We start from the raw sequence: 13964 nt of genomic DNA on the forward strand, positions 1-13964 counted from the left end.
TGTCGGTCCTTGTGCAAATGCTGGTCTCCACACTGGGAAGAAGAAGCATAAAAAAATATAACGAAGAATCTAACGATTCTGCTGACATATCACAAAAGTTAATGGGGGTTTCATATTATTCCTAAGACACAGCCCCTCGGGATCTTTCCTCCCAGAGTCTCCGGCCGCAAGCAATGGAACCACCTATTTGGGATTAATTATTCGGTGAAAAAATCCCTGGGAAGTCAAGTTAATGAGGAATCAATCGAACCAAAAAACTTGCTAACCAGGTACAGTTTGTTTGCTTCTCCTCTCCTCCCCCCCACCATCGGCCTCTCCTTGTGGACATCAAATCGCCAGATAAATCGTAGCGAGCGTCACCGATGGGGTTGCTATGTGGACTCCAGGTTTCGTTTGGCGCTGACTGAGGGGGAATGCAACTACAAACACGGTAATTTTGGACGAAGTTGAAAGTTTGACCAAACCTCTCTTTCTCTGTTTTGCAGGGCTCAAGCGGCGCCACGATTTGTATGATCATCACTTAGATCATTGACGGCCCTGGATGCCAGAGTCGCACCAAGATTTCGGCATCTCCCGAGGTCGACTCCGTGCTCGCTGCAGGCGGACAAGGAGGCCGGCTGAGGTCTCAGGTCCCTGGAGAGCGCCCCACCAGTGTGTCCACTTCAGCCTCCAACTAACGACAGCGCTAGTGATTTACGCATAATGCATGACCTTCGGCAATTTCATTGGGAGTCTACTCTATTGCTGATTCAGAAATTACAACAGAGACTGACTGCCTGTCGAGTAATTATCTGCATCAATACGATACGAAGGCATGGCACCCTTCGTCGGATTTCGCAAGCGTTTCTATATTTCGAAATCAAGTCCGGATGACCGGATCCTTTCTCCAGGGATTCATCCCAAAGTAGGACCCTGAGTCAAATTGGATGAAAGCTATTTCGTATATTAGACAGCTGACGTCGATAGGCATCCAGACGAATAATGACAGTTGCTAGGCTTACGTGGCAGTACAGGGTAAATACTCCCACCAAGGCTCATTCACGGACGGCGAGGCCGAGATAATGATATCTTAGCTTCAAACTTCCATCCTCTTCCCATCACTATGTAATCAACCAATGATTTTCAGGTTTGGTAATCTCTAACGGAGATGAACCGTATGCATTCCAAAGAAAGTTTTTTTTTTCTCCTCCTTTCCTGGGCCGGCGCATTGTTGTCTCGCTTGCACATCAGCCTGGATGATGATCACTCATGATTTGGTTCACTTGTTCTGTTCCGTTTGCTGCCGCTGCCTGCCTGTGCGTCACAACCGTGCTTTAAACTCTAGCGATCACTCGGTCATTTGATATGACTCGGTGCGGTTGCTAAAACGAGGATATGTTTGCCACAAGAATAGATGTGATGGTACGATTTAGATGAACCGCATTTTTTTTGACCAGGAACAAGCTTACATCTAACTGCAGCAGACTCAAGAGAGCGGTCAATACCAGCTCCTAAGTTCCTAAATCCAAATCGCTCCAAAGATTGTTAGGTCCAGATGTAGTCAGTCTACTGTGGGATGGTTGGTGCAGGATGGATGCTGCTGCCTAGAGGGTTAGGGTTGAATTGGACTCCACTTTATATCCTTGATGTGTTGATGTCATCAAATCGATCGTTCTTGTCAAGGTACTCACGTGCCTTCGTGCCAACGACGCGATTGCTCGCAACTCCGAGGGTCTTCGCCGAGAGACGCCTACCCTACCGGATATCATCAGGGGACTTGATCTCGCCCGACAAAAGCTGCACTTTTGCCTCCCGTCAGGATTATTCTGTTATTGGATTCTGACAGATTGATTGTGGGTCGTTTTGGACTGCTTTGATTAAGGGTTTTGTTCCCCCAATACAAGCCCAGGCAGGCAACCAAAGAGCAGCTGCAGTAGACTTCACCCACGAAGTGCTCATCAAAAATGACTTCGGGTGAAGAGACCGAGCAAGACTTATCGCAGGAGCCAGTATCTGCTGGGGCCGGGCTCGCTGCATCAGCTATGACAAGCTCCGCGCCACCCCAGGCCGACGATGAAGCATCTGCCTTGGCTGGTCTTACCGCAAATGTGCGCGACCAGGACGAGCTCGAACGAGACATTACCAAACAGGCTAACGAGGCACTGATAGATGTCGAAGATCAAAAGGATCAGAAACGCATCATCAAGGCCAAGGCTGAGCAGACCAAGCTTACCGACAAGCTTAACACGTTGATCCAAAAGAAGGACAGCGGCACCCTCAGGCATGCAGCCCTTCAACGAGTCGAAATAGATATCGAAAAGGCGAGGAACGACATTGATCAAATAAACCGGGATATCCTTGACTTGAGTGAACGCATTGCGCACAGACATGCGGGAGATGGAGACAACATCACGGTTGACGGCAAGGGTTCTTTATCCAAGAAGCTGCCGAACGAGACGCAGCGTGAGTTTCTAATCCGGACTGGAAAGATCACACCTTTTGCCAGGATTGGAGGAGACAGGCCTGCTGGCGTGGAGGGTGATCTCGCCGACGCCATTATCGAAGCGGAGGATGAGGCTGCCGCGGAAAACCTGGATAGCCTCGATGCACAAGCGCCACGATCACATCAAAACCTCCGGGCCCCTGGCTTTTCCAACGACACTAAAGAACTCCCCGAATCTATCGTCGAGTCAGAGTTCTCTTTACGCCCTAGGAAGAAGCGCAAGGTACAGCAAGCCACCAGCTCCCCCCGGGCTGGCTCAGATGACGATTTTAGACCTTCATCGGGCCGCGCATCTTCAGAAGAAGCAGAAGAAGCCTCAGAAGATGGGTTCGATTTGGTTGGTGTACTTTTCACCGATCGAAAACGTAAGAATGGAGTCAAGAGTAGATTGACAAAGGACGGGGCAGTCGATCTTAGCGGGATCGACGATGGCAGTCCGGCAGTTTACAAAAGGAGACTTGATATTTGGGTCAAGCGTAGAAGAGAAGCTCGTATACGTTACCAAATAGCCAACGGTGGTACTGCTGAAGATGACAAAGGGACAGAGGAATGGTGGAAGCCATTACCCGATCAGCCCGATCATCATTTCGACAACGGCCTGAAGCTCCCGGGCGATATATACCCTTCACTATTTGACTACCAGAAAACGGGTGTTCGGTGGCTTGCCGAGCTCTATGAGCAGAACGTAGGCGGTATCGTCGGTGATGAAATGGGACTGGGAAAGACAGTACAGCTTATATCCTTCGTTGCTGCTCTACACTACAGTAAGAAGCTAAAGAAGCCTGTCATTGTCGTCGCCCCAGCCACACTACTTCAACAGTGGGTAAACGAATTTCACAGGTGGTGGCCGCCACTGCGAGTCTCAATCTTACACTCATCGGGCAGCGGAATGTACGATATCCGGAGTGAGGGCCGGATTGAGGACGATGACGACGGTTATTCCTCTGATGAGTCCACGCAGAAGTCCAAAAAGTCCAAAGGCGTTGCTGCAGCGAAAAGGATTGTTGATCGGGTGGTTGAGAGCGGCCACGTGCTGGTAACTACCTATGCTGGTTTGCAGACCTACGGAGACATTCTCATTCCAGTCGAGTGGGATTATGCTGTGCTCGATGAAGGCCACAAGATTCGCAATCCGAATACATCATTGACAGTATACTGCAAGGAGTTGCGCACTCCCAACCGGGTCATCCTTTCGGGAACCCCAATCCAGAACAATCTAGTCGAGCTGTGGTCATTGTTTGACTTTATCTACCCTATGCGTCTTGGGACTTTGCACGAATTCCGAAATAACATCGAAATTCCTATCAAGATGGGCGGCTACGCCAACGCTACGAACCTCCAGATTATGGCTGCACAAAAATGTGCAGAGACGCTCAAGGATGCTATCAGCCCTTACCTCCTACAACGCGTCAAGGCTGATGTTGCCACAGACCTCCCTAAAAAGAGCGAGCAAGTTCTCTTTTGCAGGTTGACCGAGGCGCAGAGGCAGGCTTACGAACAATTCTTGGCTTCCCAGGCTATGGATCAGATTCTCAGTGGCACCAGGAAGTCTTTGTTTGGTATTGACTATCTCAGGAAAGTCTGTAATCATCCGGATCTCGTGGAACCTAGCCTCCGAAATGATCACTATTACAACTGGGGTAGTGCCAACAAGTCGGGTAAGATGCAAGTTGTCAAAGCGCTCTTGCAAATGTGGAAGAAATTTGGGCACAAAACCCTTCTTTTTTCTCAAGGCACGCAGATGCTTGATATTTTGGAGGATTTCGTGAGGAAACAAGACGATATCACATACCTAAGGATGGACGGCAAAACAGCAATCAAGGACCGACAAGCAATGGTTGACCAGTTCAACAACTCTCCTGGGATAGACTTGTTCCTGCTGACTACCAAGGTAGGAGGTTTGGGAACGAACCTTACGGGAGCTGACAGGGTCATCATCTACGATCCAGATTGGAATCCCTCGACAGATGTGCAGGCGCGAGAGCGTGCTTGGAGGCTTGGACAAAAGAAGGAGGTTACTATCTACAGGCTGATGACAGCCGGAACAATCGAAGAGAAGATATACCAGCGACAGATCTTCAAACAGTTTCTTACAAACAAAGTGCTCAAGGATCCGTCTCAGCGCACTGCGTTTGCTACAATGAACGACTTGCACGACTTATTTACACTTTCATCCCACGAAAATGGCAAAACCGAAACGGGAAAGATGTTTCAGGATAGCGAAGTCAAGGCAAACGGCGGCGGTGTGAAAGTTACACAAAATGCTTCCAAGGTGATTATCCCAGGTTCAGACTCTTACCACGTCCCATCGCATCCAGCCATGAACCCGGAAGTCAAGAGTGAGCACCCCAAGGACGATGAGAAAGAGCTGAGGAGCATCGCTGGTGTGGCAGCCCTCGAGGATTTCAAAGACGAAAACGAAGAGAAGCCAAAGAACGAGGAAGATCGAATAATGCAGGGGATTTTCTCGAGGTCCGTACACAGCACGTTGGAACACGATGTTATCATGAACGAGTCTGGCGGGAGTAAAAAGCCCCAAGCCAGCCGTGAGATGCTCAAGAAGGAGGCAGAGCGGATCGCTGCCGATGCTGCAGCTTCGCTTCGCCGCGCGGCCGAGCGAGCACGACATGTCGAACCTGGGCGTGTGACGTGGACGGGAGAGGTTGGCGATGTCGGGAGGCCCACAGCGCCGAATGTCAGGCGTGGCCGTGGAGGAGGACCGAGTTCGAGCTCGATAGTACCGGGCCTTGCAGATCGGCACGGGATCGGTGCTGGTGGGAGGGGGTCCGGGTCATCATCGCGCCCTGGCACCCCTGGCGTGTATGCCACCAACGACTTTATGCGGATGATACCGCCATTCATCAGGCGACACGGCGGCCAGGCTCCGTCCAAGGCGCTTGTGGACCACTTCAACCAGTACTGCACCGGCCCTAAGCAGTCAGCGGATTTCAAGGAGGCGTTGCATAAAGTAGCGGTGTTGGACAAGTCTGGGTCGACGATGCGTGGGATTTGGAAGCTCAAGCCCGAGTACAAGACTACAAACCCAAGGGTTTGAGCCAAGGTTGTGATGTATGTATGAATAGGCGTGAGCTGTTCTGTTGAAACGGCTTCATTTTGGCGCTGTTGGCGGATAGCAAGGCGTTCTTGGCATGGTTGAAAGTAATTTGATGATTAGGACTTGCCATGAACAACATGGCGATGGCTTTACATATGATGACTTCAGATAGGGAGTCTGCATAAATGTTCCTGAACTGACGTCGCACTGGATTGAACGGTGGTTATCTAGGCCGCGGGTGGGTATCAAGGTTCATTCAACCATCATGGTGATTTTTATCTATCTTTTGATTTCCGCGGTCGTGCCAACAGACATCATGTGACCAGGAATGTTTGATATTTGGAGACCAGGCAAGTCAATGCCGTCCTCCTCGTAATGGTCAACGCCGCAAAGAAGTTCCAAATCCCAACAAAGCCATAAAACCAACCAAGACCCTTGTGCATCCCATCCGTAAACTTTTTTTTTGTTCGTTGCTGATCGTGAAGTACGCCACTCTGAAATTGCGCACACGCTCAGAGACGACGACCACGGCGACCACCCTTGCGGCGGGTCGAGTCGGAGGGCGTGGGGGTAACGTCCTCGATACGGCCGATCTTCATGCCGGAACGGGCCAGGGCACGGAGAGCGGACTGAGCACCGGGACCGGGGGTCTTGGTGCCGTTACCACCGGTGGCACGGATCTTGATGTGCAGGGCGGTGATGCCCAGCTCCTTGCAGCGGGCGGCGACGTCCTGAGCAGCCAACATGGCGGCGTAGGGCGACGACTCGTCACGGTCGGCCTTGACCTTCATTCCACCGGTGACACGGCAGATGGTTTCGCGGCCACTGGAATCACCCAGAATGTTAGCCTATGATAATGAAGCCACCAGAGTGTATTGTTTTTGTGTGCTCCCGATCCAAAACATTGACCCAACACGGACTGGACGGGGGTTGAGCGAGCCTTTGTTCATGACCCGCCCCGCCATTGTGTATATGCGCGTGTTTTGTGTGTTCTCGATCGGTCGACGGGGAGAGTTGCGATTTATTTACCTCAGATCGGTGACGTGGACGAAGGTGTCGTTGAAGGAGGCGAAGATGCGGGCAACGCCGAAGACGAGCTCACCTATAGCGGGGTCGTTGTTAGTATACTACCATTCTTGCGATCGTGAACGCTCGTGGCAGAAACGACACCAAGAGAACTTGGTGCGCTTTGAGCCTGTCCAAGACGCTGGCAGTATCACTCACCCTCGCGGACCTGGGGGCCCAAGGAGATGTTCTCCTGGGCGGGACGCTGAGTCTTCTTGGGAGGCATCTTGTTGGTTAGTGTTTGGTGGATATTTGGTGTTTGTCGACGGTGAGCTTGGTTGCGGCGGGATCGTGAAGTCGATAATTTTATTCCAATGCCACACTCCAAGTAGCACAGCTTTGGCCGGGCGGGAAATCGAGGCAGTAAGCTTTCCAAACCCTACGTGGGGTTGTGTGAACGTCTAAGCCAATCATAACGTAGATTATAGCGGGTCCCCATCCATGTCTCTTTGTCGCTCGCTCACATTTCCCACTTCTTTTTCTTCCAGAGAGGGACGAACTTTTTTTTTCCTCTTTCAAACTCGTCCCGACCCAGCCAAAAAAAGACCATTACGAAGGTCCTCGCCGTCAACCAAAGTCAAAATGTCTTCGTACGGCATCCCTCCCCCTCCCTGAGTACGACGTGCGTGCGGTTCTACGCGAGATTTGCAGATTGTCGTGGTCCTCTCGCTGGAATCTGTTTGTCAATTTTTCTTGGTCCTGTTTTGGGAGAAGAAAATTTGCTACAGTACCAGCTCGAATTTTCCTTGGCCTCTCCCTCTTTCTCTAGACCTGGAATATGGTTTGCAGACTGAGAGATGTTGCCTAGGGTGTTGGGGATGAAGAAACCTTGCAGTTTTTTCTCCCTCAAGATCATTGCCGCTTGCCAATCGTCGACGGCGGCCTGAAACATTGGCCTGCTGGCTTCGAGGAAGCATCTGTGCAAAATTTCCCAAAGCTTCTGCTAGGGTTGTTGTCGGATGAGTATCAGAGTCTAGAGTTCTTGGCCCATAAGCCTTGAACGCACGACCATCTCACCGATCAAATTCATAACTTCGAGTTAGCCACACGAGAATGTCGCATTTGGCAGCAATTCTCAACCGGCGCTCTCATACTCATACCTCGTGTATGCCGGACTGCGTACTAATCTGATTGTGACTGCAGCACTGTCCCCACCAACGACCAGATTCTGGTCCCCGAGACCCTCCTCAAGAAGCGCAAGTCCCAAGAGAAGGCTCGCGCTGAGAGGCTCGCCGAGCAGGAGAAGACCAAGAAGGTAAGCTTCTACCCGTGCTGGCCTTGTGTGGTGTTGTCGTGTCAAGGAAATGATGGACAACATACCCTTTGCGACTAGACTCTGTCGATGCTGTTGCAAAATTACCATCTTTCGGGTCTGACCCTTGACACGACGACATGTCTTGTCACCACACGAGGCATTCGATTTCTATCTGAAATGATGCTAATCTTCCGACTCAACAGGCCAACAAGGACAAGCGTCAGGTTATCTTCAAGCGTGCTGAGAAGTACGTCAAGGAGTACCGCGATGCTGAGCGTGAGAAGATCCGCCTCAACCGCGTTGCCAAGCAGGCCGGCGACTTCTACGTCCCTGCTGAGCAGAAGTTGATCTTCGTCGTCCGTATCAAGGGGTAAGTCGATCTTATTTACACATTGCCTTGGAAGGGCTATGCTAACTCAGCCATTACAGTATCAACAAGATTGCTCCCAAGCCCCGCAAGATCCTCCAGCTCCTCCGTCTTCTCCAGATCAACAACGGCTGCTTTGTCCGTGTCACCAAGGCCACCATGGAGATGATCAAGGTTGTTGAGCCGTGGGTTGCCTACGGTTACCCCAACCTCAAGACCGTCAAGGAGCTCATCTACAAGCGCGGTTACGGCAAGGTCGACAAGCAGCGCATTGCTCTTACCGACAACTCGATCATCGAGGCCAACCTCGGCCAGTACGGCATCATCTGCATTGAGGATCTCATCCACGAGATCTTCACTGTTGGCCCCAACTTCAAGCAGGCCTCCAACTTCCTGTGGCCCTTCAAGCTCAGCAACCCCACTGGTGGTTTCCGCAGCCGCAAGTTCAGGCACTTCATTGAGGGTGGTGACCTTGGTAACCGTGAGGAGCACATCAACGCTCTGATCAGGCAGATGAACTAAGTCTATTTCACTTTGGGTTTCTGGGAACGGGTTGGTAGTTCATGATTTTTGATACAAAACGGCATGGTTGCACGGCGTTTACAAAAGCAAACTGGGCTTTTAGGGAATTGATGATTTCAATGAGATTCCGCCGGCCCAGACCAATGTGATCAAGATTACTTTTGCTGTTTCTGTGTAGTGTTGTGACTTGTAGTATGTTATGTTACCTCTCTGGGATTTGCCGCCATGGCAAGTAGTTGCACATACACTTCATGCGGCTTTGTGGTTATAATCCCATCGTGTTTAGCTGTTTAGGTGATCTTGATCCTTCCACCGCGTTTCGCCTATACCACCTGTAGAATGGAGATGAATTTTGTTGTATTGCTTTTGTTTATACATTTTTGATTGAATTGTTACGTGTCAATAGTTGTTGTGTCAACAATTTATATCTATACATTATTCTTTACTCTTCAATTTCCCGTCGTCTATATCTTGACATCAAAGCTGGTACCGCAACCACAGCTGCTCGTCGCCAGAGGATTGTCTACAATCTTGAACTGGGAACCTATCAACTCCATTGTGAAGTCGACCTTGCTGCCCTTGAGCAGCTCCAATGACGGCTGATCCAGGATGATCTTGGGTTCCGCGAGCGGATCGGCCGAGCCCTGGTCATAGTAGAATATGGTATCGTCCTCCCCTACGATCGACTGCTGCTCCCCCTCTGACGAAGCTTCCTCGGGTTCTGCGGTCGCGCTGGGGAGCGTCGGTGGCAGAGTGACCAGTCGCATCAGGTATTGGAAGCCGTGGCAGCCGCCGCTCTCGACCTGGATGCGGAGGGCGAGCTGGGGGTTCTTGTCCTTGATCATGATTTCGGATAGGCGCTGGGAATGTGTTTGAAGTTAGTTTTTTTTGGTCTTTGTCCCCTGGTATAATCAAAGCTTTGCGAGTTGCCAAACGATGTAACGGTGTGAAGATTTTTTTTTTTTTAAAAAAAAAGAGCGAGTGGACGGCTTGCCTACCTTTGCCGCTCGGGGCGTTATCTCCAACCTCATCTCGTTCCCATGCTCGTCCACCTGCGGGTTGTGCAGGGTCTTGGTCTCATTGGCCCGTGCCGCCGCGGTGACAGAAAACTGGCGCCGGCCGGCCACCAGCGGCAGGATAGCCTCGAGGGTCGGGGTGGGCGGCGGCGCCGGCGGCAGGTGGTGATGATGATGCTGTCTTCTCCGGGGACTGAAGCCGTGGTGCCGCTGCTGCTGCTGCTGTTGTGCTATCGGGACGACCCCGGTGCTCAGCTGCCGGCGTGTCGCGGGTGCGTTGTTGGTGGTGGCAAAGTAGCGGATGGTCGAGTCCGGCAGGAATATGTCGAAGAAGCGCGGCGGCGAGGTCCTCTGGGCGGCGACCTGGAGGAACAGCCTTGCGGCCGACACCGAGTTTGGGCAGGTTTTGACTCTAGTCATTGTCTCTCTCTTTTTTTTCTTTTTTTACGGCTGTTGCGGAATATTTTGAGTCTTATAGTTTTGTTTTGTTTTAATTCTTTTTTTGGGATGATAGTTGGAAAAAGTAGTTTGCGTCAGTTGGAGTTTTTTTTTTGCCATTCGGCAAGTAGTTGCATATGTCATGCGTGACCGCTGGACAATTGGCTATTGCTAAGCAAGAACTGAAGAAAGAAAAGAAAAAATCCGCTGGATCCCATTAGCTACTGTTTGACCAGGTATGCTTGGCAGGTGGCCCCCTTCTTAGTGTAATCACATGACCAATCCAATCAAGATACAAGTAGCTTTGCCTTCTTCAAACGCGGGGGGAAAAGGCGCAGCGTGGAATCTTGGTACAAGCTAACCTCGAAATCTATTCTTTCCAAAAACGTCATCGTTGAAGAAAGATGCATTTCTCCAAGTCAGCTTCTCCCACTCTGGTTTTGAGGCTTGAAATTATTCCTTCATCACTGAAACAATGCACAACCAAACCTAACCTTGAGTGGCTTCATGGAATCTATAAAAATTATTTTTTTCCTCAAGAGAAGTTTGCTAAGCTCTGGGCTGACTCGACCAAAGCCGATTGCAAGATACACAGTAGCTTTTGAAGGCAGGGCAAAATATAGTATCACCAAGTTTGGGCCAGGCCGTTGGACAAAGTAGCAGCCAACTGAACAAAAAAAAATCCAATACGAACTATAATCGTTCCTCCACGACTTAGCCATGTATGATGCCGTTGTTCCGGCCCATTGGACATAAGATGAAAAGAAATTCCGGTAGATCGGGGGTTAGCCCCAGGTTTTTCGCTACATCCCTGATCCCATCTTTGGGTGTGGTGGGCTACCGTTCAAACTTTTGAGGGGAAGCATCGGCAGTTATCTGGTTGGACGGATACCCTTTGTTTTCGCCGAAACTAAACACGATAACTCCTTTTGGCTCCGGTGAAAGTAGAGGATCGTCTTGCCCTCCTTGATGACACTAGTCTGGTTCTTGGCTCATTGCTAGTCACGCCTGTCCCCTTTGAAAGTGTTGAATGTCAGCTAAGCCCATGAATTGTTTTGTGATTTTACGCACCGTATATCCCCGCCGGATTGTCGCTATTCGAGGTAACTCAAAGCTTATGGAAGTGGCTTAGCTTGTATATAAAGCTACTCCTCGCTCATCACGATGGTCTTGTACCTTGCGGGTACGTTAGTTTTTCTTTTTTAGTTGAGCTGCCTGCCCATGTTTTTTTCTTCTTTTTTCTTTCTGGTAGTCTCCAACTAGATATAAAGCCCGCAGGCGGTAAACAGAAAAAAAACACACAAGCACACGCACATAAGCTTGATATTTTGCGCCTCCTATCTCTCTCGCTCTCTCTCTCTTTCTCTCTCTTGAGGAATCTTGACTCAAACATGGATATCATGGATGCTAGGGTCGAAACATCCGCGAAAGCCCCCTTGGTCAGCGGACTAGTTGGCTTTATTTTCAGTCACTGGGCAATCATCATACCCGCCGCCCTTTTCATCCGTGCCCTGTACCGAAGATATGCCTCCCCGCTGAGAAAATACCCAGGGCCTTTCCTGGCGTCCGTCTCACGCCTCTGGAAGGTCATATCGACGGCGTCTTCCCAAACGCAGTTTGATCACATCGAGCTGCACGAAAAGTACGGGTCCATCGTGCGGATCGCCCCAGATGAGGTTTCTCTCGCTTCTCCCGAGGCGGCCAGGCTACTGCTCAGTGCCGGGAAGGGCTTCACCAAGACGGATTTCTACTCTGTATTCCCGCCGCCAGAGAACCCAGATGTATGTGATGCTTGTTTCCGTTCTGCCAAGTTTCTTTTTTTCCTTCTCGCAATGTCTGTTGTTGTTTTTTTTGATGAACAAACAAAAAAAAAAAAAAAAAAAAAAAAAAAAAAACCACCCCGAGTTAGGTATTCACCGAAGTCAGAGAGGACGTGCACGCACGCTTAAAAAAGGTCGCCAACGTACCATACTCCATGGCGGCCATGCAGCAGCTGAGTCCCTTCATCGACGACAGCATCCAGGCCCTGGCGCACAAGCTCGACAGCATCGCGGACGCGCCGACAGACGACCGGGATGGCCCGCGCATGGACCTAGGCATGTGGCTGCACTGGTTCGCCTTTGACGTCCTGGGCGAGGTGGCTTTCAGCCGGAGCTTCGGGTTCCTCGCAGAGGGAAAGGACGTGGACGGCGCCATTGAGACCATCGACAAGTCGCAGCGCTACAACGGAATCGTCGGCCAGGTACCGTTCCTCGACCACCTGCTCCGCCGCAATCCGTTTTGGAAGTTCATCCCCAGCTTCAACACCGCCAACGCCTTGATCACAAAGATTGCTATGAGCGAGCTAGTTCGCCGGAAGCCGTATGACAAGGAGAGCGAGGGCAAGTGGAGGGGCGGAGATGGGCGGCAAGATCTCCTGGCTAGTTTGATCAAGGGTCATTTGAAAGACCCAGAGCGCTTCTCAGAGGGTGACATCTTTGCTGTTGCCCACGGAGCCATGTGAGCTTTTTTTTTATGTTTTGCTTTGTGCTGCCTTGTTTTCATGCAAAGTATATTGATACTGACGTTTTTGATACTTCAAAGCTTTGCCGGGTCCGACTCGACGGCGTCAACGATGCAGTCCTTTTTCTGGCACTGCCTCTCTGATCCACGTGTCCGTGAGGTGCTCCTTGACGAGATAGACAGCGCCGTCGCCGCCGGTCGCATCCCACCATCCGGCAACATCGGCTGGAATGAAGCCCAGACGCTGTCGTATTTCCAGGCCTGCCTCAAGGAGACGATGCGAATGCGGCCGGCAGTCGGTCTCAACATCACCAGGCATGTTCCTCCCGAGGGGGCCGAACTCGATGGGCATTTCTTCCGCGGCGGCACCAGGGTCGCAGTCAACGGCTGGGTGCTGCACCGAGACAAAGGCGTCTTTGGAGATGATGCAAAGGAGTTTAGACCCGAGAGGTGGCTGGAAGATGCCGAGAACGCAAAGAGGATGGACAGATATATGTTTCAGGTAAGCAACAACACCCAAAAAGGAAGCCGACTGCCAAAACTTGGGTAAGATTTGTTGACAAGAAAATTTTACGATGGCAGTTTGGTGGTGGTGCACACCTCTGCATCGGCAGGAACCTGGCGCTTCTGGAGATGAACAAAGTAGTACCCATGTTGCTACGGGATTACAACTTGCATCTAGTCAACCCTGGCAGGCCGCTGAAGGCGACGGCGAGCTTCTTTGTGGTGCAAAGTGGGCTTCATGTATACATCTCGAGGAAAAAGAAGTGATTTTGTCACTTTTCAAAAACCTCTAGAATTGTGGTGCTGTTGAGTTAGACTTGAATACATCCATACATCCATAGGTACTAGGTTGGCAACTGCCACAGCAGCCCGGTTAGCTCGGGGTGCACGATAGGCGGATTCAGTAGGTACCTAAGTAGGGGTGAGTGGGTAAAAATAGAAAGGCAATATTCGATGAATGACGCCATGGTGAGCTTCCTTAGCTTCGTACACATGCGTACCTACTTAGGCAAGCACTCTACCTTAGCTACCACTTGGCGCGCCAATATGGTCTTGTCAAATTTACCTTACCTACCTAACTACCAGAGAAAGGCACTGCACCTCACTTGGCCAGGCTTGGTGGGGTTGATGTGATGATCTACACTGAATAGGTTGCAGAACCACGACTTTAAACTGGTGAAAACGCAAGGAAATATTACCAGTGGTAGAGGTGCAAGACGAAAGAAACAAAAAAAAAAAAAAAAAAAAAAAAAAAAAAC

At 50.6% G+C, this 13964-nt stretch overlaps 5 protein-coding genes across 5 annotated transcripts; 3 read left to right on the top strand and 2 right to left on the bottom strand.

Annotated features, from left to right (window-relative positions):
* Positions 1 to 1943: 1943 nt before the first annotated feature.
* Positions 1944 to 5537, top strand: PgNI_09504 (uncharacterized protein; the record flags this gene model as incomplete). The annotated part of the gene is made up of 1 exon (XM_031129486.1): positions 1944 to 5537. The coding sequence occupies one exon, from the start codon at positions 1944 to 1946 to the stop codon at positions 5535 to 5537; it is 3594 nt and encodes a 1197-aa protein (XP_030977868.1).
* PgNI_09505 (uncharacterized protein) lies at positions 3332 to 6904 on the bottom strand. Its single transcript, XM_031129487.1, has 3 exons — positions 6762 to 6904; positions 6567 to 6639; positions 3332 to 6362 (listed from the first exon to the last, which is right to left on the bottom strand). Exons 1-3 carry the CDS (start codon positions 6826 to 6828, stop codon positions 6050 to 6052), a joined length of 453 nt encoding a protein of 150 aa, XP_030977867.1. The 5' UTR covers positions 6829 to 6904; the 3' UTR covers positions 3332 to 6049.
* Positions 6905 to 7114: 210 nt separating this feature from the next.
* PgNI_09506 (uncharacterized protein) lies at positions 7115 to 8928 on the top strand. Its single transcript, XM_031129488.1, has 4 exons — positions 7115 to 7192; positions 7746 to 7857; positions 8061 to 8227; positions 8287 to 8928. Exons 1-4 carry the CDS (start codon positions 7185 to 7187, stop codon positions 8744 to 8746), a joined length of 747 nt encoding a protein of 248 aa, XP_030977870.1. The 5' UTR covers positions 7115 to 7184; the 3' UTR covers positions 8747 to 8928.
* Positions 8929 to 9111: 183 nt separating this feature from the next.
* PgNI_09507 (uncharacterized protein) lies at positions 9112 to 10325 on the bottom strand. Its single transcript, XM_031129489.1, has 2 exons — positions 9745 to 10325; positions 9112 to 9606 (listed from the first exon to the last, which is right to left on the bottom strand). Exons 1-2 carry the CDS (start codon positions 10180 to 10182, stop codon positions 9211 to 9213), a joined length of 834 nt encoding a protein of 277 aa, XP_030977869.1. The 5' UTR covers positions 10183 to 10325; the 3' UTR covers positions 9112 to 9210.
* Positions 10326 to 11591: 1266 nt separating this feature from the next.
* On the top strand, positions 11592 to 13771 carry PgNI_09508 (uncharacterized protein; the record flags this gene model as incomplete). The annotated part of the gene is made up of 4 exons (XM_031129490.1): positions 11592 to 11981; positions 12110 to 12699; positions 12784 to 13204; positions 13285 to 13771. The coding sequence occupies 4 exons, from the start codon at positions 11592 to 11594 to the stop codon at positions 13471 to 13473; spliced, it is 1590 nt and encodes a 529-aa protein (XP_030978273.1). The 3' UTR covers positions 13474 to 13771.
* Between the last annotated feature and the right edge of the window lie 193 nt (positions 13772 to 13964).

The sequence above is a fragment of the Pyricularia grisea genome (genome assembly GCF_004355905.1).
Source record: "Pyricularia grisea strain NI907 chromosome Unknown Pyricularia_grisea_NI907_Scaffold_7, whole genome shotgun sequence".
Taxonomy (NCBI): domain Eukaryota; kingdom Fungi; phylum Ascomycota; class Sordariomycetes; order Magnaporthales; family Pyriculariaceae; genus Pyricularia; species Pyricularia grisea.